The sequence below is a fragment of the Gouania willdenowi genome, chromosome 22 (genome assembly GCF_900634775.1).
Source record: "Gouania willdenowi chromosome 22, fGouWil2.1, whole genome shotgun sequence".
Lineage (NCBI taxonomy): Eukaryota > Metazoa > Chordata > Actinopteri > Blenniiformes > Gobiesocidae > Gouania > Gouania willdenowi.
Window position 1 is genome coordinate 14,135,013 of NC_041065.1, and position 22,177 is coordinate 14,157,189.

The following is a 22,177-nucleotide window of genomic DNA, read 5'->3' on the forward strand; positions in this document are numbered from 1 at the left end:
GACGGGAAGGATTTGTTTTGCAGCGCCCTTCGAAAAGGGGAGCTTCTTCCATTCGTAGCGGGGCCTGGTGGTTTCAGTCACCATGGTGAGCCACGGAATGGCCAGCCGAGCCGCAGCGCGTTTACACATTTCCACCGTGTCCAGGCTGGGAGGATAAGAGACGGGCACGGAGCTCTCCAATTTCTCCTGGGAGGCTACAGAGGCGGCATGAAGCCTGCCCCGAGCCAAGGTGATGAAAGGTCTCTCCACACGGGGAGGGAGATGCCAGGTTGAGCTGGGAACCCCAGCTGGATCCCTGAGCAGCCGCAGTTTCCTAGAGCCGAGTTTCTACTTCATCCGCCTCCATGGGGACACCGTGATGGGGGAAGGGGTCCTGCTCAGACATGCATGCCTGTCTCCTGTGGAGGCCCTAAACAAGGCGCAGTGCTTGCACGATCCCAGAGTTTTGACCATCATGCAGGCATGTTCCAGACCCAGGCAGTTGCGGCGGACTTTGTGCCTGTCCTTAGTGGCGATTTTATCCCCACATGGACAGAGGCGAGCCCCAGAGCAACCCCCTCCCTCTGTGAGAGAGGCCTTTTCTTCCATCACCGCGTGATACAGGTGGCTAGCTTACGCTACCACAAGGCATCTAGCACAGGTGCTAGCAGGGATGCAGGCCAACGTGTGTTGGACCATCTGAGACATCAAGGACAGAGTTGGTTTTCGAGACGGCAGCTTTCACTTTCGTCTGAAGCTCGGATACCATAGTATCTGGAGCTGGAGCCAGGCTACACATATTCGTGAGAGCCCAGAGGGAGGACCAACGTGCGCACGGGCCCTTAGGCACCGAGGGCAGTGGGACCGAGACGACAGCAAGGTGTGCAGTGGTCAACGCACCGGCCTTGCGGCAAGGAGCGTGCAGCAGGGCTAACATCGGAGCTGAGGCTCGGAGGTTCACAGCCTTTTGGCAGCGTACGTCGACTGGAATAAAGAGAATCCATCTGTGGACAGTTAAGCTGGCAAAAAAAAAAAATCGTGAGATAGCTGAAAGGAGAAGAGGTGTTTGAATGGTGCACGTCTGTCCTTGTCCTCTTTTTATAGGAGGCGGGTGACCCCCGAGCGGACAAACGCGCTTCACCGGCCAATCAGGATTGGCAGATTGAAATAAATGCAGACAGAGGTTGCATCTAATAGTGAGACAGTTCACAAAATATTATGAAATAGAACTGAGTACTGTCCGTTTATCATCCAATGGATTAATATAATCTCACGCTTTTACGCATTAGCAGTGTCAGCAGCTTTTAATTATTCATAATTTTTAACTTAAACACCTAACTTGGTCGGGGCCAAGTTATAAAGTGGATCAGATCTGAGCAAGTATAAAAGCTCTGCCTCGTGGTGCGCTGCACTAACACTGTTGCTCTTTGCTGTCATCATGGATTTAAATTCATCATATTTATTTAAGATCATAAGCTTAAATAAAATTATAAAAACAAACAAAAAAAATCTCGCTCTGCCAGGTTCTCCATTGATTGGTCAGACGCTGCAATCTCCACCCCTTTTATGTAAACGTGCACGTCCCAAGGCTGAAAACACTTGGCTTAAATTAGCGTGTTGTGATTGACTGCCGTAAGACAGTTCCTCTCTGATGGGGAATGTTTAGTTAATTGAAGCCTGCTAACAAAGATTATTCGAGGATATAATTATATAGATCTGTAGCATAGGCCCAAAAACATTAAGAGTGGCAGGGAAATCTTCCTGGCTTTTGTAGTGCCATTTGTGTTTTTTAATTGACCCAGCTGTAGGACTCATACACTAGTTATGTCCCCATAATCGTATCCTTAAATAATAAAGTCCATCAGACTGTTCATCCTCAGCTGTGTCCTTTCTTTCTTTGAGCACTCACAGTGTGCTCATACAAAGCACAAGAATATGATTGAAAATGACTCTTGTGATCTCTTCGCTTTTTAAATAATTTAGCAGCTTTTTCGGTCAAAATGCCAATTTTTTTGGTTGCACTAAATAATCAGGAAAAGTTAAAGACACTAATAACCTCTTTTGTTTACCGAAAGAAAATGAAAAACAATTGTACACCCAAAAAATAATCTATGACCGCAGTCATAGGTAATTTTTCGGGTCACAGCTGTTTTTATTTTTTCTGATTATTTAGAGCAACCAAAAACAGCACAATTTGGCATTTTGACCGAAAAAGCTGCTAAATGATCTAAAAAGCAGAAAACACTGGGACATTAACAGGCAAATGGGGCTGTGTGACGGCATCAATCACGTGGCGGAATACAATCTTTAAAACATAAAAGTGCCATTTTTAAGAGTTGATAAAAGGAATATGGTGCAAAATAAAGGTGTTAGGCCACATTTGTAAAAACAGTGGACGATCCCTTTAATTTGTGTTTGATTCTCTCTTCTGATTAAACATTGCATTTACTGTATAAAGAGTGTGGCATTTATTGTGTTAAGACATAAGATGTGTGTTATTATGGTGCCTGCCTGTCCATCTGTGTTAAGTGCAGTGATGAGTGTGGAGTGTCAGCCTGAATTGGAGCATGTCCGGAGTTGGTTTGGAGGATATAAAAGAAAGCAGGTCTCGTTGAGGTGATGAAGCAGCTCCAGCTCATCACTGTTAGACTGAATGCAGAGAATTAGGCTCTGACCTTTTATTCCTGTGAGAATCGTTCAAATTAATCTTATCCAGTATGTGTGGAACAGGAACTGTGTGGATCCTATTATTTTGTCTTTGACCTAGATTGTGTGTGCTGCGTGTGTGCATGTCAGTTTCACATTGAGCCGTCTACATTTTGTTGCTTTTTTCTTTTTTACTTTCTTTTATTAAAGTCTTTTTTTTCTTCATTTCCTTTGCATTTCAGGTGATATCCATGGGCAGTACACAGATCTCCTTAGGCTTTTTGAATACGGTGGCTTTCCTCCTGAAGCCAATTACCTTTTCCTGGGCGACTATGTGGACAGAGGCAAACAGTCCCTGGAAACCATCTGTCTACTGCTGGCTTACAAGATCAAATACCCAGAGAACTTTTTCCTGCTCAGAGGTAACCACGAGTGTGCGTCTATCAACCGCATCTATGGTTTCTACGACGAGTGTAAGTGCAGAAAAAACACACACAAGCCTTCATAAGGCCTGACCACCGTCTGTGCTTAAAATGTAGATTTCTGTTTTCCACCAGGCAAGCGCAGATTCAACATAAAGTTATGGAAGACTTTCACCGACTGCTTCAACTGTCTCCCCATTGCTGCTATTATTGATGAGAAAATATTCTGCTGCCATGGAGGTGACTGTCCTACACCTAAACTTTTCCAATGCTGTATTTATGAATATTCCTTCTTAAAGTGTTTCTGATTGGGAATAACTGAGCTGTTCTTCCATTTCAGGCCTATCACCTGATTTGCAGTCAATGGAGCAGATTCGCAGAATCATGAGGCCTACTGATGTGCCTGATACAGGTTTTGTTTCATGCCATTCTCAGTCTCACCTACACATGTATCTATCCTCATATGAAAAAAAAATCTGTTGATTTGTTTATATATTTCAAACAAATTTTAAAAAAATGGATGAAAATAAATCTCAACAGGAATCTTTGAAATTAAAAAAAGTACATTTAAGTATAATACATTTAATTAGGTTTCAGAAGGGATAGGAAGACGCCTACGCTTGTCAAGTCCTACCCCTGTTTTTCACCACTAACAACTGTAAAATCCAATGAAATAAACTAAATTGACAATCCAAAAAATACTCCAATCGAGCTATTAAGAATAACGGAACAAAAACAAACAAAATGCACAGGCACCAGAGATTTACATTCTTCATTTCTGTACTTTTCAAAGATATATCTTGTGTAGATTTTTTTTAACTGCATTATATTCATACTTTAATTGTTTGATCAAGATAATTCCACAAAACAATCCCACAAATTGAAATACACCTACCTTTTAAATTAGTCTGAGAATATTGTTGTTTCAAGTTTAGTTCCCCTCTAAAAGTTATAACCCCCACATACAGCCCAGTTAGAGCTCAAGTTTTCCTGGCAAATCCTTTAAGGAAAATTGCTATTTCAACAAAGTTGTGCCCTAACTTTTACACGTCGTCCATCTGTAAACAACTGTATATATTATAGGTGTAAATCAGGAATATATCGAGATTTCTATTTTTGCAATAATGAAAATTACAATATCTCCTATAACAGTATATTTTTATTTCATATCCACACTACAATACTCACTCACACATGCTGTCCCTTATTGGAGAAAAAGCCAAAAGTGGCACATATTGTGCAGCTGTTTGTTAATAAATGTGTCTGTGTGGCATTTTTCATCAGCAATTTCAACCCTGAATTTAGACTTTATTGAGTTAAAAATTAATTAATTAATTAATATTGTATGTTGCCATTTTCAGAACAAATATAGAAATAAGAGTTTTTGTTCATATCGCCCAGCTCTACTTGTTACCCCTGAAATTGTTACTTAAAAAAGTTAAAACAATGGATCTGGAGAGTAAGAGTTTAAAACACTTGTTTTAAGGTCTTTTAATTTGTCCTCTAAACAGTTTCCATGAAATAATCATAAAAGGTGTTTGTATGCAAAGACACAACTCACTGCAGATTAACCAAAAATCCCAAAGTGATTATGTCGATAGCTTTGTGAGAGTTATTTTTTGCATCTTAATGTGGACTTAGAAGTATTCAGAAATATCTAAATTTTCTTCTTATGCACCATTAAATGATATTTTTGTATTGTATTTACTAAAATGCTACAATTAAGAGCAGCTATGTTGTCCTACGGGTGCAGTTACAGGAATGGCATTTCTTTTAATGCCATGATAATATTTTGTGAAATCACATTCTTAAAATGAGTAACTCCAGTGTTATTGGATGCTTTGTTTCCATCAGAAAGTTGAGCTGATTCAGCATTTGTCTAATGCTTCTTTCTCAGGTCTGTTGTGTGACCTGCTGTGGTCGGATCCAGATAAAGACGTTCAGGGCTGGGGAGAAAATGACCGCGGAGTGTCCTTCACTTTCGGGGCCGACGTGGTCAGCAAGTTCCTCAACCGCCACGACCTGGACCTCATCTGCAGAGCTCACCAGGTGCACAAAAAGGGCTTTTAGGTGAAATGTTTCAAACCTATCATCTGACGCCACTTAACAGATTAAGAAAGATTAGAGCTGTCTTGTCAGAAGTGACAAGTAACAAAGTACAAATACTTCGTTATTTTACTCAAGTAGTTTTTTCTGGTATTTTAGTTTAGTTTTTGGCAACTTTTTACTTTTACTTCTTTCTTTTGTAAACAAATATCTGTACTTTCTACTCCTTACATTTTAAAAATTAGCTCGTTACTTTGAAGGCCTTCAAAGACATGACAATGTAAAAAGACGCAAATATTTTCAAGTTTTTAAAAATGTTGAAGTAGCAGAAATAAATTTGTGTAATGAGTTTGTCACACCACAGAAATGTGGTGTTTCTGTGGTGTGAAGTCATTGACCAGAGCCAAATTTGAAAGATGAAAAAAATCACTAAGTATATGAAATTAGGTCTCAAAATCATGGAAAAACAAGCACTTCTCTCTGCTCTGAAATGCAGGGGGCGTGTCAGTTAAAGGCGCTGGAAGCACGCCGCCTCTTTGTACTGTGTCTATGGGAGACAGCAGTGTGGAAGCGGCTCCACCATTGGTTTTCCAAAAGTGCTCGGATCGAGCCAAACGGGGTGTCAGCAGAAAGGTCTGCTCTGCTTGAGTCCAAATATGTACATCTCTCCCAAGTAGAGTCACAACTGCACCCACTAGAGGCGAAACACACAATCGTGGTGCAAAAACAGTGCTCATTTCATGGAAAATGTGGCACCAGCCGACGCATTTTATTCCATTTTGTACAATAAAGAGACTTTAATAGTTGAGTAGTTTGCTTCTGGAGCAAACATCAAACACTAGTTGACAAATGCAAACACATTGTCAAAGATTGAATTATTGTGTTCGAAGCAACAAGTACTTCCAGTAGGTTGTTAGAGTGAAATGAGCTGCAGTTATTTCTGCTCCATCCTGGATGGTGCATATTGATTCACGTGTAGGCGGTGGGTGCTCTCAGCCCTGATTGCAATGTTGGACTGTGAAAGAGCTGAAGATCTGTCTCCTGGTATTGATCGCTGTGGGCGAGTTCGAATAATGTGGTGTCCACCAACAGGTTGTGGAGGATGGATACGAGTTCTTTGCCAAACGCCAACTGGTCACACTTTTCTCTGCTCCAAACTACTGCGGCGAGTTCGATAACGCAGGCGGCATGATGAGCGTGGATGAGTCTCTCATGTGTTCCTTCCAGGTACTGAACAAACAGGAAAACACATGGATGTTCAATCTGTTTACCGTTTGTTCTTTGGTTATTCTGTTTTAAAACCAAATCAAAATAACAAATAAACTTTGTGGTTATTTTCTTTTACTGACTTAAAAACAAAACCAGATAAGCAGTGTTTTTCTGATTTAAAATTCAATTTTGTTCTGTTTGTGAGATATTTTGATTGGGCGGGGGGGCTTTTACTCGCTGACAAAAAAGGAGCGACGCATAAGTCACATAACTGATGACCTGGTGAATTGAAACGTTATTACATATTTTAAAATGAATGTTACAAAAAGCATGCAAACGAATGAGTAATGAGTCTACTGGTGCTCCTCGTTTCTAGTGATCCGTGTCTGTGTGTGTTGACTGCTGCTGTTAGTGGCTATTATAACGCATAAAATAAGTATTTTTACTGCCCTTAAAAAAAACGTGTAATTGTTTTTGCAATAGTGTCAAATCGTAGAATTTTCAATGTTCTTAACTTCAGCCTCACAGTCGATAGTCAGTCACCTGGTTATTTGGATACTATTTGGATTGTAAAACACCATAAAACAAAACTTAAACAAGAGCAGCTTTTTACGAGCTGAAACATCCACAGACCGCATGAAAACATGAGCAGGACCAGAAAACTGCTGAAATAAATCCTAAACAGTCCTATTGTGTTCAGAGACCCGGGTTCAGGACCCGTGGAGGGGAAACCAGGTGCAGTGGACTTCAGTTGTGGTTCTGTTCACTTTGACAGAATGTGACGTGCTTAAAGCTGATATCAAGAGTTTCTGAGAAATCTGTTTATGTATGATTCTTTTGAAATGTGTAAAAATACCAAACTAGGCTTTTACTATGGTCTACTGCCAGTGGTCATTCATAAATATTAATGTATATAAGTCCCTCCTTCATCCTATAGACCCCTATAGAAATGGAAGCGATCACTGACTGCGCCCAGCCAATAGGCTTCGACTTCCTGTTTTTGAGACTGTCAATCAAAGTGAATGCGGAACTGTGCACGGAAACAAGGCAGCGCGTCACAACAGCAAACAGGTAAATATGATTTTGGCTCTTACCTGACCCATAGACATTTATCAATGCGACCTCGTTATGTACCGTGATGCGTGCGCTGAAAAGTAGAGGCGTGGCTTCTGGTAGATTGCAGAGGCAGGGGGAGAAACTGGATCTGTTGACGTCCTCATGGAAACCTCAGATATCAGCTTTAAGGTCTCGCTTTAATTTCCTCATAAATATCCAAATATTTATAAATATAACGGAACAAGATTTTTTTTTAAACAGAAAAACACTGCTTATCTGGTTTTTAATATTTCTGTTTTGGTTTTAAGTAGGTAAAACAAAAATAACCACACTGTTTATTTGTTATTTTGATTTGGTTTTAAAACGGAATAACTAAAAACAAACGGTACACGCCTACACAGATTATGTTCTCATTTTTTATTTTAATTGTCGGATTGATCTGTAATGAATTGTACGTTTAATCTGTTTTTGAAGATCCTGAAGCCGTCGGAGAAAAAGGCGAAGTACCAGTACGGTGGTGTGAACTCCGGCCGGCCTGTCACCCCACCACGCACCACCCAAGCTCCAAAGAAGAGGTGAATGTGCAGCCGGGGCTCCTTCCTCTTCCTCCCTCTCCTATCATCTCTGTCTGCCATCAGGGCGACCCCTGTAACCAGGACACAGGGCTTATCTGAAACCCCCTGCCTGCCACTCCTCAGCTCCACTGACAACTCTTTTCTTATTGTCTTTGTGTAAATACATTTGCTGTGACCAATCTCTTGTTTTGCCTGTTTGTTGGTATTTTTGATATTATTAACAAATAATCTTCTTCTTCTTGGTGGTTTTACTTCCAATGTTACTCGAGTTTTTTTTAGGTTCTTTGTTGTGTAAAGAAATGCCTGCTCAGAATTAAGGAGTGATGTGACCAAGTTTGTTAGAAACCCCTCAGATTGAATGTTTATTTTTTGCCTTGACCTCTTTTTCTGAGAGTTTCACGATGTCCTCGACACAAATAGCCCCTCTTATAACACAGTTTTGTTTCAATCCCTTCACTAGTTGTTGTGCACAAGCTGAATTTATATAATTAACTGTTGGAGAAAGCGCACGTCTGCAAGTTTAGCAAAGAATGTGAAGAAACCGGCTTGAATGAAGCATTGAGGCTAAAATCAGGAGCTGCTGGCTGTGGACAGGCTCGAAATAAACCAAACGTTCTCTGACATGTCGTTTTTCCTCCCTTTGGCCTCAAATCCACGGAAGAAAAAAAAAAAAACATGTTGTGCTGAGCTGGTCTCAACATTTTCCACTAATCCCTTGTGTGTTTTTGAAAATGGGAACATCAAAGTAAAGGCGAGTGTAGTAAAAATGCCTCTAAAACAAAGTAAGCATCTTTAATATTTAAAAGACCTGTCAAGCCATTGGCTTCAGCAGTATAACAACTCACATGTTTATGATCTCAATGGTATAAAAACACAGTTATAGGCAGTTACAGGTACAACCTTCACAAGTGCTTCACAGTGTTTGAATCAGTTTGTACTTAAACAGCATGAATAAAGGTCGCTGTTGTTGCTAAATGCCAGCCCTCCCTCTTTGGTATCACCCAATCTGTTAAACTAGACAGAGAAACCTGGGGGAGTTCAGGCACTGTTGGTGAATGTTTTGCCACCTGGTGTTTAATGATAGTATTACAGCACATAGTAGTTCACGTGTGTCAAAGCAAACTGGCCAGAGTAGGTTTCCCAGTACCAGTTTGGTTTACAGGGTGTTCAGTCACGTGGTTGACCTGGTTGGTGGTTTGGCCTCAATACACAGTGGGTATCGTATAACTAAGTTGATTTCTTGTGGAAAACAAAGCAGTTGCCTCTTTATTTGTTTCATGTTTTTGCTCTTTGTTGTATCGTCTTGTTTTTCAGTCACAATGTTTTCTTTAAATTTACATAATTTATTTTCTAATTATTGCTCTAAGTTGACAAAGGGGTGTTACCTAAAGCTGTTTTTGCAATTTGTACGAGTTTGTTTGAAAGTCTATAAATTCAATAAAATGAATGGAACCCAAAACGATATTGTCCTGATTGATTGTGTCTGACTTCATGCCCACAGCATATTTATATTGTTTTGTTTTTTTTTTCCAATCTAATTCTGAACAGGTCAACACACAGAGAGAGGAAATCAGAGGTAGGTTTTTCCTTTTTATTATTTATTTATTATTTGATTGGTGATGTGTAGCAGGAGCAAACACAGCAGACCTGAGTGAAGGTATAAACTGTCCCAATCCACAGTGAACTTTGAGAAGTGAAGTATAGCAGATCAATGCTGACGTTCTCTGGGAAGCAGGTTCATTAGAATTGTCTACCTTTTACATCAAAGGGAAGTCATTAGATTGATTTCAGGTTTTTTTTTTTTATTATTATTTACAAAAGCCTTGATTTCCAGCCAATGTCTGCACAATCTAGTATTTTTGGGTTTGTCATTTTGTCTCGCAATGTTCCTAATTGTGTATTTAGCTAAAAAAAGACACGGTGGAGGAAAAAATATGTCACATTAACAAATCACACAACACCAGATGTAATTGTGAAGCTTTGTTGCGTATCTTCTGTAAAGTCTTCACTCATCAGAGGAGTACTCGTCTTCCTAAAGTTAGAGTGAGTTTTGCTGATGCTCGTGAACATGTACAGGGCCTCCATTGTAAACGTCCACCCAAAATACATGACAATATCGATGTGTTCTTGATGATGAAAATAAACTAACAAATTGCACATTATATCCATCAAGAGGTTTTAATTATTGCTGGGTTTAGTGTTATTAAAAGGTGTTGGGGTCTTTTTTTGTGTTTTTTTGTGATTGTATTGTTTCGGCAGTGCACCAAAACCCAATTTATTGACTAGCTTAACAAAAACTGTCACAATCATAAAATAACACAATAAAAGGATGCAAAAATAAAGTTAGCAAATTATTACCAGCGGTGTGAGTAAACGAATCTGCACAGATAAATCAAGACCCCTTCATGTTTTGTTTTGTTTTGTTTTTTTGCAGTGTAATCAAATGCAAACAAGAGCACACTTTTGGGTCCTAACCCACTAGTTGAGAACCTCTGACAGAAATCATACATTACACATAATTGACGTAGAAAAGTATATGTATGATAACTTAAAGCATGATGTTCGTCACTAAATGTGTATACATTGTAATTATGACTTAACGTCTATAAGTTGGTAAATTTTGGATATATATATAAAAAACACAGGCTAAGTTAACACTAACAAACAAGTGGAAACAAGTGTGTTTGGGTTTTTAATAACAGTACAGATTTAATTATATTGAGTCAGTGTAAAAAAAATAAAACCATAATAAACCTATCAGCAGTCTGCTGCGTTTGTTGTCGTTATGTTTGTGCACTCAAACAGAACATGTAAAATGTTTAATTTTGTCAAATTCACTTGGTTATTTTAGTAGTTTTAGCTGCAGTACCGCCTCCGAACGAAAGAGGGCGACGTCTTTCACTGACGTTGGATTTACGCTTCATTTAAACGCCGTCGCTGAGTAACGATGACACCGCCTAAAAATCAGATTTACTAACAATATGGATAATCTGCACTCAGTGTAAACGAGGTTAGATTTCACAAACAGAGCTTCTATAGATCAGTGACTTTCTCCAACAGAGCTGCTGCTGAACCAGAAGTGCAGGTTGGTCTCCTTCATGCTCTGAAACGAATAAAACGCCGGAAACACCCGAAACAAACCACCATACGAGGTTGGTTTTGTTAATTCTAACGTGACTTTGTCATACTTTGCAAACAGAAAGTAGATGGTGTTTGTCAGCAGCCTGAGAGTTAAACTATTGCACTGTCATGTTGTGTTTAGCTGCTGTTTTCTAGTCTATCACAGATAAAAGAAGGTAGCAGATGCTCTTAAATTATGCATTTGGTTGCGTCACGTTGTGAATAAATATAAAGCATGAGTTACACTGTGTTTAATTAATATACAGAGAATGCCCTTTTGTCACCATCTGCCTTCTCAGCCTGTCTAACCTCAACCTTTTACAAGCTGGACAATCGATTCTTAGGTATTCGATTGTTTAGAATGCATGCCTAACATTAGACTATTGCCTTTTAAAAGTTTGGCATCGTTAGTAATTGTATTTTTTCTTATTTACACATGATACATTTAGCTGTTCACGAGCTTCTAAAGAAAAAGCTACTTCAAGTTTTTCTTTAAAATATTTTTTAAAATTACATATGGCATCCATGAATGATAAACAGTCCGTTTTGTACTAACATACATTAATAAAAGATTGGACATCCTCTGATAAAGTATAACGTGAAAGACTGGGGATGAACCTGTCTGTGTTGTAGGTCGATGACCTCACTGGTGTTTGTTTCATGGCCGTGGCTGTTCATACGGAAACGTATACGCACCGCCCCTCATTGGCCAGTTCAGGTGACGTGTTAGGTGCACCACGTGACTTAAAGTTCCGTCACTTTTATTTTAGCTCATATTTATTTTTTAGCTACCCTGCTAACCCTTTTATTTTAGCTCTAACCCAGAAATACTCTAAATGGTTATTTTTTTGTATATGTATTGTTAACTCATTAAGTGCCAGCCATTCTGAGATTTTCTACCCCCCTCAGTGCCAGCCATTTTTGAGCATTTTGACTGATTTTTAAAGACCCAGAGAATATTATATGACTATCTGAAATCTGACACCAGATTCTAGAAGATTGAAGCCTCTACTTTCATCAACAACAAAAAAAATTGTTTCTGGCTTGTTTCGTTCTTTTGTAATCAGCCGTTTTATTTATTATTTATTATTATTTATCTATCTGGGTCAGAGTTGAATGGATTTCTTACTGTATTTTGGTGTTCCTACAACTTTCTCTCCCTTCAGTCTGTACACACGCAACTTCCTCCTCCTCCCAGAAATGCAGAGGGTCACTGCTTACCCCTTTTTTCTGGTTTTATCTCACAATCGCCACATTATATATGAATTCCACACTTGCTCTGGTCGGAGTGTGCACTACTGGGCACGTCAGCTCTGCGCGTAGCGCCATTTTCTGTCTGTGTTTTCTTTCTCCCTCTGAGCTCCGATGAGCATGGATGATCTCACATCCAAAGGTGCGCTGCTACTTCCTACATGTCACCTATCATTTTTCTATCTGGCTCACGGGCTGGGGGTATTTTGTACCCACCTCCACACCCCCCCTCCCCCCGACACGCAGGGATGACCTGTTTGGCCCGGTTAGTTGATGGTTTTATCTCACGATCACAACATTATCAATAATCCACTCAGGTCCACACATGTTCTGTGTTAGTGTGTGGAGCTGTGAGCTGCTGGATTCACACACATCACTTCATAGAGCCATAATCTCACTTCTTTTCCTGCTTCTTCCTCCTTTGCTGGGTAGCATCAGTGGCTAATCTCTCATCTAAAGGTGCACTTCTGCCATCTTCAGGACACAGTTGGTCACTACAACACCCCACAGCTTAGATATTGACGAGAGACCTCCGCCAGGGTGTTTTCTAGTAATCCCTGTGAAAAAATGCAAATGACGAGATATCAATGGCACTGAGCGTTTGGATTTGAAATGACGAGATATCTCGTCAATGGCACTGAGTGAGTTAAAGGTGGAATTTGCCGTGTTAAATATGTTAAAATGAAAAGAAAGAAAAAAAGACAAAAGTGGGATTCGAACCCACGTTAGTGGAAGGAAGGATCCTTGACAACTCGGCCGTTTCCGTGTCAATAGTCTTGGGGGTTATTGATACATTTCCATATCAATAAACACTTTATTTCATTGCTCACCGCACAGCTAGTCCAGTGTGGCATTTTTCCTATTTGACAATTATTTATACAATAATTATTGATGTGCAGTGGCAATCAAGACTATTTTGTCTACAACTCAGAATGGACGTCACATCACATTTTTATCTATGGTATTGATGTCAAGGTTACTACGCCACATCAGTTTTTAGCTAATAACAGACATGAGTATTTAACTCCCTGTTCCTTACTTTTAAAGGTTTAGCAACATATCTTGGAGCTTAGTAGCCGTAGCTTGAGAGCTCTTTGTTTGATTTTATTTTTTAAATGTGTATAACTACATATGGGGATCAATGCGTATACATATATCACTGCTGTATCACTGTAAAGTGCAATGTCTGTCCCAATGGCTAAAAAGTACTTCAAATATGTTTTGTTTTTTTTTTTTTTAAATATAAAAGTGAGCATATTTTGTTTATTTGTCATACATTAAACACATTTTATGTTCTATAAGAGACTCTTAAAGTTCCTTTCTGCTATGAAGATCTGATCTATTTTAATTGAAAGGTTAAAAGTACTAATAGATAATTCCTGTGGGATTTAGAGCTATGGATGGCAGTAAATAGTGATTCATTATTTAGTCTCTGGGTTCAAAATGCTTAACTAATAGCTTTAGTATACTTAGCTTTTTGTCATTAAAGTTTGAATTAGACTATTTTTCAATATTAAAAAGCATTAGAAAATAGATTTTTTAAAAATTGGTTAATCTTTGACGATTTTTTTTTGCACCAACTTATGTTTTTATTATGATTGTCTGTTTGGCTTGAATCTTTGAAGTGTACTTGAATGTTGTTGGGAGGGGCATGTGCAATTTTGTTGTACTTCTGCAATGACGATAAAAGGATTCTATTCTATTTTATTCTATTCAGGGATTTAAACCCTGCCATTTATTGAGAGAGATATCATTAGCTAAATAACATGTATGAAACTGTCTTAGTTCTGCTTTGTGTCACTTATTCACATTTTTTTCTTCCTTCACATTTTCAGGTTTAACAGAACTACGCTAACACGCGGCTTCATTGGCAACAATGATCCCTCACTGCTGTGTCATCAGTGAGATATGGAAAAGCACGAGTTCTGACTGAAGAATGGCAAGGTTTCGGCGTAAATCTTGCGTTACACTTATTGCCTTAGTGCTTCTTGTTCTCATCGTGACGGTAATCTTAAAATCTCTCACACCTGAGGACTCTCCGTTCAGCGGGCCAGGAGGAGCAGAGCTGTTCCTAGAAAGACAAAATGAGCCAGAGATGCAAAGAGGCGACAGCAGCAAATCTGATATAGCCAAGATGAATGACGCTGTTCAGTCTGATAAGGACGCAGAGCTCAAAGCCGTACTGAGAAAGTTCCCTCCACCTAACTACTATCTACATGCCTTCTACTACACGTGGTATGGAAACCCCAGGTTTAATGGCAAATATATCCACTGGGACCATCCGCAGATGCCACACTGGGACTCTAAGGTCGCTCAGGGATATCCACAAGGACGACACAGCCCACCTGATGACATTGGGGCCAACTTTTATCCTTCTTTAGGGGCTTACAGCTCCAGGGATCCCTCGGTCATAGAGGCTCATATGCAGCAGTTGCGCACAGCTGCCATTGGTAAGAGAAACATCACTTTTGGTATTCCTTATATTTTTGTGTTGACACGTTGAATCAGTGTTGCTTTGATTGAATTAGAAATAAAATTTTAAAGTTATTTCGTCAGTCTACAGAAAAAAAAGAACAAACAAGACTCAATTGTTTAACTAATCAGCTGAAAGGATGTAGGTTTAAGGAAAAGCTTATCCACGCACGTACCCCATCACAAAAAACAGATAATATCACAAAAAACTAGAATATTTGCATTTCTTGAAGAAAATGCAAGTGAGGATACAGTTGCTGGTCTGTCATTGAGCACTGCATTAGCCTAGCTTTAACATTAGCATTGTCAGTGCCCAATACTTTCATGGACCGCATGCGCGTAAACTACTTTTTTCACTTGCAATCCTTACGACAGGGCTAATGTAAACCGACCATACGACGTTTATTAAATATTTCAATAGTACACATTTAAATATGTGACTGTTTTGTGGTGTTTTTGTTTATTTAAAAAAAAAAAGAAGAAGAAAACAGATAAAAATACAATACACATCATTGAAAATCAAAGACCAAACAGAACAATAAAATAAAACCCCAAAAAAATTGGAATTCACTCAAAACATCAATTTCTAATTCCTTTTAAATTGCAGGGTTTCAGCTTTTTAAATAGTACACGAAGTGCCATAAAATAGGTCGACCGGATGTAGACGCATTGCTCTCATGCGTTGAAAAGATCCGGTCCGTGAAAGGATTGGGCATTGACAAGCCTTAAAGGGGACATATCATGCTAAATCCACTTTTTTAGCCCTTAAATGCATTTTGTTGTATATTTAGAGTGCTTAGAAGTACAGAAAAAATCAAATTAGTCTCTTCAGGTGCTCCGTAGATATCTTTATATTCTGCTTTGCTCATATTTTTCTATTCTCTATTACGTTTTTTGAACTATTACATCACAGTATTTGCAGCGGAACTGCCAAATTAGTACATCAACTCCAGGTCCAACACTTCGAGCAATCCGCCATTTTTATTTCTCGCTTTTATTTTGTAGTCCAAGCTCCAGGATGCCGAAGTTACGAGAGGATAAGTCAAAATGATCGGTTGTTGGATGTAGTAACCCACACGCTTCATTACACCGTCTCCCAGCATCAGAACCTTTTCAAAGTGCCTGGTTGAGTTTTATTTTTTATGGAAATGTACCCACATCTGTGGGTAAGGTCATTTTTGTGTGCGCGAAGCACTTCAAGGATGACTGCTTCTGCAACCTCCACCAGTATAAAGAAGGATTTGCCGAAAGACTTTGTCTGATTGAGGGTTCAATTCCTTCTATCTTTGGAGACGACGAACAGAGCACTTCGGCAAGCTGTAAATAACGCTAAAAAGTGTGATGATAAGACGTCCCTGTCATTGTTTTGTTAGCATTAGCAGTTGCACCATCTTCAGACTTCATATGTTAGCGCTGTGTGCTCGTTTTAGATCCTTGATGATATGGCCTACGTGATTTAATTTAAGTCTAAAGTTTTCATTAGTCATTTCATTTTGCCGTTTTTGTCTTTGAAAAGACTGTATTAAAATGCATTTCGTGACGTTAGCTTGGCGCTAGCGTTAGCTCGGTGCTTGTGTTAGATCACTTGTTAGGGTTCTGCAGGTTCATCATCTTCATTTTCATCTCGCTCCGCCGGGTCAGACTCTGGCTCGAACATGTAAGGCTGGATGGACAAGTCTTCCTTTGTTGACATTTTGTAAATAACCTCTGAATAAAAAGTTTATGCGCCGCTACATAGCCGTATCGCTTCTATCAAACTACAAAAATGGCCGAGCAGGGTGGAGTTGAACCGAGTGTCACCTGAAGAGGGGGCGGGGTATGGAGTGTCTCATTTGCATTTAAAGAGACCGCACCAAAACGAGTTGCTCTCAGAAGCACATCAGAAAAGGGGTAGAAAAGGGGCCTGTGGAGCTATAATAATGAGGAATTCAGACCCAAGCATTGCAGTTCCGCCTTATATAGACCACAACTGTATGATTTATATGTAAAAAGGATGGATTTAAAACCATGATATGTCCCCTTTAACCTTGCTTTAACTTTAGCATGAACTAGCATTAGCCGAACATTAATTAGCATTAGCTAACAATAGCATTAGCCAAGTATTAACCTAGCATTAGCTAGCATTAGCCATCAGACAGTTGAAAATGTTGAAGAATGGCTGAACAGCTGAAGTACAAAGTTGTTAAATCTTAAAATACTGAAATTCCCCTTCGAAATGAATGGGAACATTTTTTTAACAAAACAATGTATTTTACAGAAATTATACAAGTTAGAAATCACAAAAGTACAAGCACCCCTGTGCTTAATTTTTGACACGTTTTGATATCTTAATTGTCCAAATCGGTCAAACGCTAAAGGAGTTGAAACGTTTTCACTTCATAAGATGTTCCACAAGCCTCACACCAATTAAGAAATTCCATGAAACTGCCCCATCAAGTTTCACGAGAGATAACAACCAAACCCCTCCTTACCTTTTGAAATCTGTTCTGTACTCTAAAGCCCTGCCTTCACTCTTTGAAACTGTCTCTTTAAAAACTGATGCCCCCTCTTTGCGGGGACAGCATAACTTGCATGTGCTCTAAATGACCTGTGTCTTTGCCCCCCCCCCCCAAATAAATACAGTTGTGTGCGAAAGTCAGGGCACCCCTTTAAAAACAGCATATTTTATATATTTAAAAAGTTATATTCATATTTACTGTCTCTCTGGTATATGTGAAAAAAAAGACAATATTGTCAGGAAACATTAATGCATAGTTACATTTTATTTTATAAATTGAACAAAATTACAAAAATGAAAAACATAATTTTGGCATGTGCAAAAGTCGGGGCACCCTGAGAGTTTCAAAGTGTCAGATTCTTTTTACAAGCTCAGACCTCTACCAGCTCATTGGTCCTGAAGCATGTCAACAATTGTCATTAGGGAGTGCCAGCTGGTGCCAATTTGAGGGTTTCTTAAATACGGCGACTCCACAAACCTTGTACAAACACTCAGCAACCATGGGTTCCTCTAAGAAGCTGTGTAAGACAGAAAAAATGAAAGTAATTGATGCCCACAATGCCGGGGAGGGCTACAAGAAGATAGCAAAGCGTTTTCAGCTTGCAGTTTCCACAGTGCGAGGCATAATTAAGAGATGGCAGGTGAGGAGAACTGTGGAGGTCAAGAAGAGATCTGGAAGACCAAGGAAACTCTCGGAGAGAACAGCTCGTAGTCTGGTCAGAAAGGTAAACCAAAACCCACATTTGACTTCAAAAGACCTCCAGGAAGATTTAGCAGACTCAGGAGTGGTGGTGCACCCTTCCACTGTGCGCCGATACTTGCACAAACAAGACCTTCATGGAAGAGTCTGTAGAAAAAAACCTTATCTACGACCTCATCATAAAATACGTCAAAAATATGCAACAGAACATCTACAGAAGCCTGATGACTTTTGGAAACAAGTGCTGTGGACTGATGAAGTTAAAATAGAACTCTTTGGCCACAATAAGCAAAGGTATGTTTGGAGAAAAAAAGGAGCAGCATTTCATGAAAAGAACACCTTGCCAACTGTTAAATATGGGGGTGGATCCATCATGCTTTGGGGTTGTGTTGCAGCCAGTGGGACAGGAGACATTGCTCGGGTGGAGGGAAGAATGGATTCAATTAAATACCAGCAAATTCTGGAGGCAAATATCACAGCATCTGTAAAAAAGCTAAAGCTGAAAAGAGGATGGCTTCTACAACAGGATAATGATCCTAAACATACCTCCAAATCCACCATGGACTACTTCAAGAAACGCAAGCTGAAGGTTTTGGAATGGCCTTCACAGTCTCCCGACTTAAACATTATCGAAAATCTGTGGGTAGATCTTAAAAGAGCTGTGCATGCAAGACGTCCTAGGAATATTGCAGAACTGGAAGCCTTTTGCAAGGAAGAATGGGGAAAAATCCCAAATAATAGAATCCAGAGACTTGTTGTTGGCTATAAGAAGCGTTTACAAGCTGTGATATCTGCCAGAGGGGGTGTTACTAAGTACTGAAGGTACTGATGCTGTAGGGTCCCCCGACTTTTGCACATGCCAAAATTATGTTTTTCATTTTTGTAATTTTGTTCAATTTATAAAATAAAATGTAACTATGCATTAATGTTTCCTGACAATATTGTCTTTTTTTCCCATATACCAGAGAGACAGTAAATATGAATATAACTTTTTAAATATATAAAATATGCTGTTTTTAAAGGGGTGCCCTGACTTTCGCACACAACTGTATATTATTGCTGTCCGAGGTAAATTTATTGCTGTTTTTTCTTATAATTACTAACGATATATGATTTAAAAAGCTTTTTAAACTGGTTTATGTTGCTGCTTTGTTTTATTTCATCCTTTAGGCAGTTCCTTAATTTAACCCCTGATATTATTATACGTATCCTTCAGTGTTCTGGCATATTGCATCTTGAAATGTAGTTTTCCTCTTAAATTATATTTCCCTTTGGGCTCTAAAAAGAATTTCTGCAACCATTTTTGAAGTGTCCCTGTGCTTGCTTTATACATCATTTGGACAGTTTTGAGGCGGATGAAGTCTGGGAGTTTTAAATCTGGTGTTTTTAAGAATAATCCATTTGTGTGTTCTCTGTATCCTCCTATGTATCAGTCTGATGGCTTTTTTTTTCTTCTTGCATTATGAATAACGGTTGGATGTGGTGTAACTCACTGCATTTCATATATAATACATTTCTGAAATATTTGCCACATGTTTAAAGCATTTTGCTGTAGTTTTCCAGATACACAGTGAAACCAGTTGTTACTTTATATAAAAACCACTTCACAACTTCAGGAAAAAGACATATTTTTGTTCTAAAAAAACGTTGCGGTGTTTAGAGAATAATAAACACCGCAACTAATGATTTCTTGTTGTATAGCTGCAGAAGAGCTGTATCTTTGTATGCCAGTGAGTCCAAAGCTCAGTTCTTTTCCCCGCTGACTGAGCAGCAGTGTGGGTATTAGTTTACTAATATCCTGTTCAATAGAGCCTGAGAACTGCCAGGGATCCTGGTGCTCTCCAACAATATTGACTAATCCCCTCATACAAAGAGAGCCACTTCCTCCACTTTCTCTGTTTTTAGCATCTGTGATAATGTACTTTCAGAGTGACACAGCATTTACTGCAGCTTTGCTAAGTCGGTACCATAGCCTATTGGAAAAGAACAGATTTACAACTGAGTAGAAATGTGCTGTAGTAGACACTTTGACACATCAAAATGTATGTATTGGTACTTACGCAGTAGAATTTATCAGATATAGTCAAATGTCAGCCCTGTTGCCAAAAAATGTGTCACAGTTCTGAACTTCATTTGTGGTTTTAAAAAATCTCTGATGTATGATAGCGGCCTTAAATAATTAGAGGAGTTTTTTGGGAGTAGATTCTTGAGTAATTTTTTGGGTTCTAGAGAATTTTAATATGAATTAAATTATATACTTTATTATTATAATATACACAAGGAACATCAGCTGTGTAAGGGAAGACTGAGGCTGTGTTTGAACTATACACTACACTAGCTCAATGAGTATATATTCTCTAGAGGTCGACCCATATAAAAATCACAATTAGATTATTTTCCAAAATTGTTCAGCCCTAATGTGAATGCACTACATACTAATGTTGCTGTCAGACTTAGTATGAGTAGTAGTACGTTTTGAACACAGCGTGGGCCTCAGCCAGTCAAATTTAATGTAATTTGTGAAAGTCATCAAATATTAAACTGGTAAGTAATTCTAACTGGAGGCATTTATGTCAGTAATATTATCCACAACACAATACATTTACTCTTCATCTGCCTCACAACACTTTTCTCTGCACTGAGCTGTGTTTACTGTGCAGGACTGTCACTGAGTGGAAATGTGCTCCAATAAAAACAGCTGGGAAAACATCAGGAACAATCGTTGCAGATCAATGGTGTTGACCTGGTTTGAGTGCTAGTCTAGTTTGTGTTGTGATGTTTTATTACCACATCTGTGTGTATATTTGATTGTGTATTTGCTTGTTTGTTCCCAGGTGTTCTTGCTGTGTCTTGGTATCCTCCAAATACGCAAGATGAAAACGGAGAGCCAACAGATGGTATTGTGCCTTTACTTCTGAACGTGGCACAAAAATACCAAATCAAGGTCTGTATGACTTACAGTAGAGCAGAATTTTTTTTTTTTTTTTTTTAGTTAATTAATTTATTTATTTTTATGGAAAATTTAACTGTTTACCTCTATTGTTTATTTACTTATTTTATTTTAATTTATTTTCTTTGTACCTTACAATTAATAAATGAAATTGTTTCATTGCATAACCTTTTTCTTAACCTTCCTCACTAAGGAAGGTTAAGAAAAACTTTATTAAAGGAGAATATAAAATGAGAAGCCAGTGTTATACCTACAGTAGGTGAGGGGGAAGGGAACAGGGAAGAGAGAGTCAGGGTAGGAAAATGGAAGGGGTGGGGAAGAGTCAATCGTTTATTTAAAAAAACTACATTCAGTTGTTTTTTTGTTTTTTTTTTTACCGCCGTTGTCTTCACAGGTAGCTTTCCACATAGAGCCGTACAAAGAACGAAATGATGTCAACATGTTTTCTAATGTGAAATACATCGTTGATAAGTAAGTACGCAATCATCGTGCTGAAACCTGTCCGCCTTTCACAAATTTCTTATATTTGTTTCCAAACCTCCGTTTTCAGATATGGAGATCACCCCTCGTTTTTCAAGTACAGGACCAATAACGGTAAACTGCTGCCTCTATTTTATGTGTATGACTCTTACCTGACAAACTCTGAGCAGTGGGCCAAACTGCTGAAACACACAGAGAGCAGCAGCATCCGGGACACTCCGTACGACGCCATCTTCATCGCTCTGCTGGTTGAAGAAAAACACAAGCGAGACATCCTCACAGCTGGCTTTGACGGTATCTACACTTACTTTGCCACCAACGGGTTTTCCTACGGCTCCACGCAGCGAAACTGGGCCTCTATCAAAGCTTTCTGTGAGGATAACGACCTACTGTTCATACCCAGCGTTGGCCCAGGATACATCGATACGAGCGTCCGTCCCTGGAACTTCCAAAACACCCGAAACCGTATTAATGGAAAGTACTATGAAACCTCACTGAGCGCTGCGTTAGAAGCCAGGCCAGATTTTATATCTATTACATCTTTTAATGAGTGGCACGAGGGCACTCAAATTGAAATGGCAGTTCCTAAAATGAGCCAGACGGTGTATCAGGACTATCTGCCCAATAAACCCACAATCTACCTGGAGATCACACGCAAATGGGCCGCCATCTTTGGAGGCGAGCGGCGACGGTGGCTGGAATAAGAAAATAGCTGTTGATAGACTGCGTGTGAACTAATTTACACGTTGATTAAACTACTGTAATGAATTCAAA

At 39.1% G+C, this 22,177-nt stretch overlaps 2 protein-coding genes across 3 annotated transcripts in view; both read left to right on the top strand.

Annotated features, from left to right (window-relative positions):
* LOC114456023 (serine/threonine-protein phosphatase PP1-beta catalytic subunit-like) overlaps window positions 1-14,276 on the top strand; it is a 28,837-nt gene extending 14,561 nt beyond the window's left edge. Inside the window, exons 3-11 of one of the 2 annotated variants that reach the window (XR_003672777.1) lie at window positions 2,868-3,098; window positions 3,183-3,287; window positions 3,388-3,459; window positions 4,945-5,096; window positions 6,186-6,320; window positions 7,833-7,933; window positions 9,482-9,509; window positions 10,994-11,085; window positions 14,140-14,276. Coding sequence is in view for 1 of the 2 variants with exons in the window: in XM_028437486.1 (XP_028293287.1) it covers window positions 2,868-3,098; window positions 3,183-3,287; window positions 3,388-3,459; window positions 4,945-5,096; window positions 6,186-6,320; window positions 7,833-7,933; window positions 9,482-9,509; window positions 14,140-14,145 (830 nt within the window). In the remaining variant the exon portion in view is untranslated. The remainder of the gene's footprint in view (window positions 1-2,867; window positions 3,099-3,182; window positions 3,288-3,387; window positions 3,460-4,944; window positions 5,097-6,185; window positions 6,321-7,832; window positions 7,934-9,481; window positions 9,510-10,993; window positions 11,086-14,139) is intronic. The other variant, XM_028437486.1, reaches the window with a different exon arrangement.
* manea (mannosidase, endo-alpha) lies at window positions 14,205-22,177 on the top strand. Its single transcript, XM_028437485.1, has 4 exons — window positions 14,205-14,754; window positions 20,808-20,917; window positions 21,318-21,394; window positions 21,474-22,177. The coding sequence occupies exons 1-4, from the start codon at window positions 14,241-14,243 to the stop codon at window positions 22,105-22,107; spliced, it is 1,335 nt and encodes a 444-aa protein (XP_028293286.1). The 5' UTR covers window positions 14,205-14,240; the 3' UTR covers window positions 22,108-22,177.

Excerpts from the sequence above, each read along its gene's own strand:
- manea (XM_028437485.1), top strand. The coding sequence starts at position 14,241 with ATGGCAAGGTTTCGGCGTAAATCTTGCGTTACACTTATTGCCTTAGTG. Across the intron at positions 14,755-20,807 it reads GTTGCGCACAGCTGCCATTG|GTGTTCTTGCTGTGTCTTGG; the intron begins GTAAGAGAAACA and ends GTTTGTTCCCAG. Across the intron at positions 20,918-21,317 it reads CACAAAAATACCAAATCAAG|GTAGCTTTCCACATAGAGCC; the intron begins GTCTGTATGACT and ends TTGTCTTCACAG.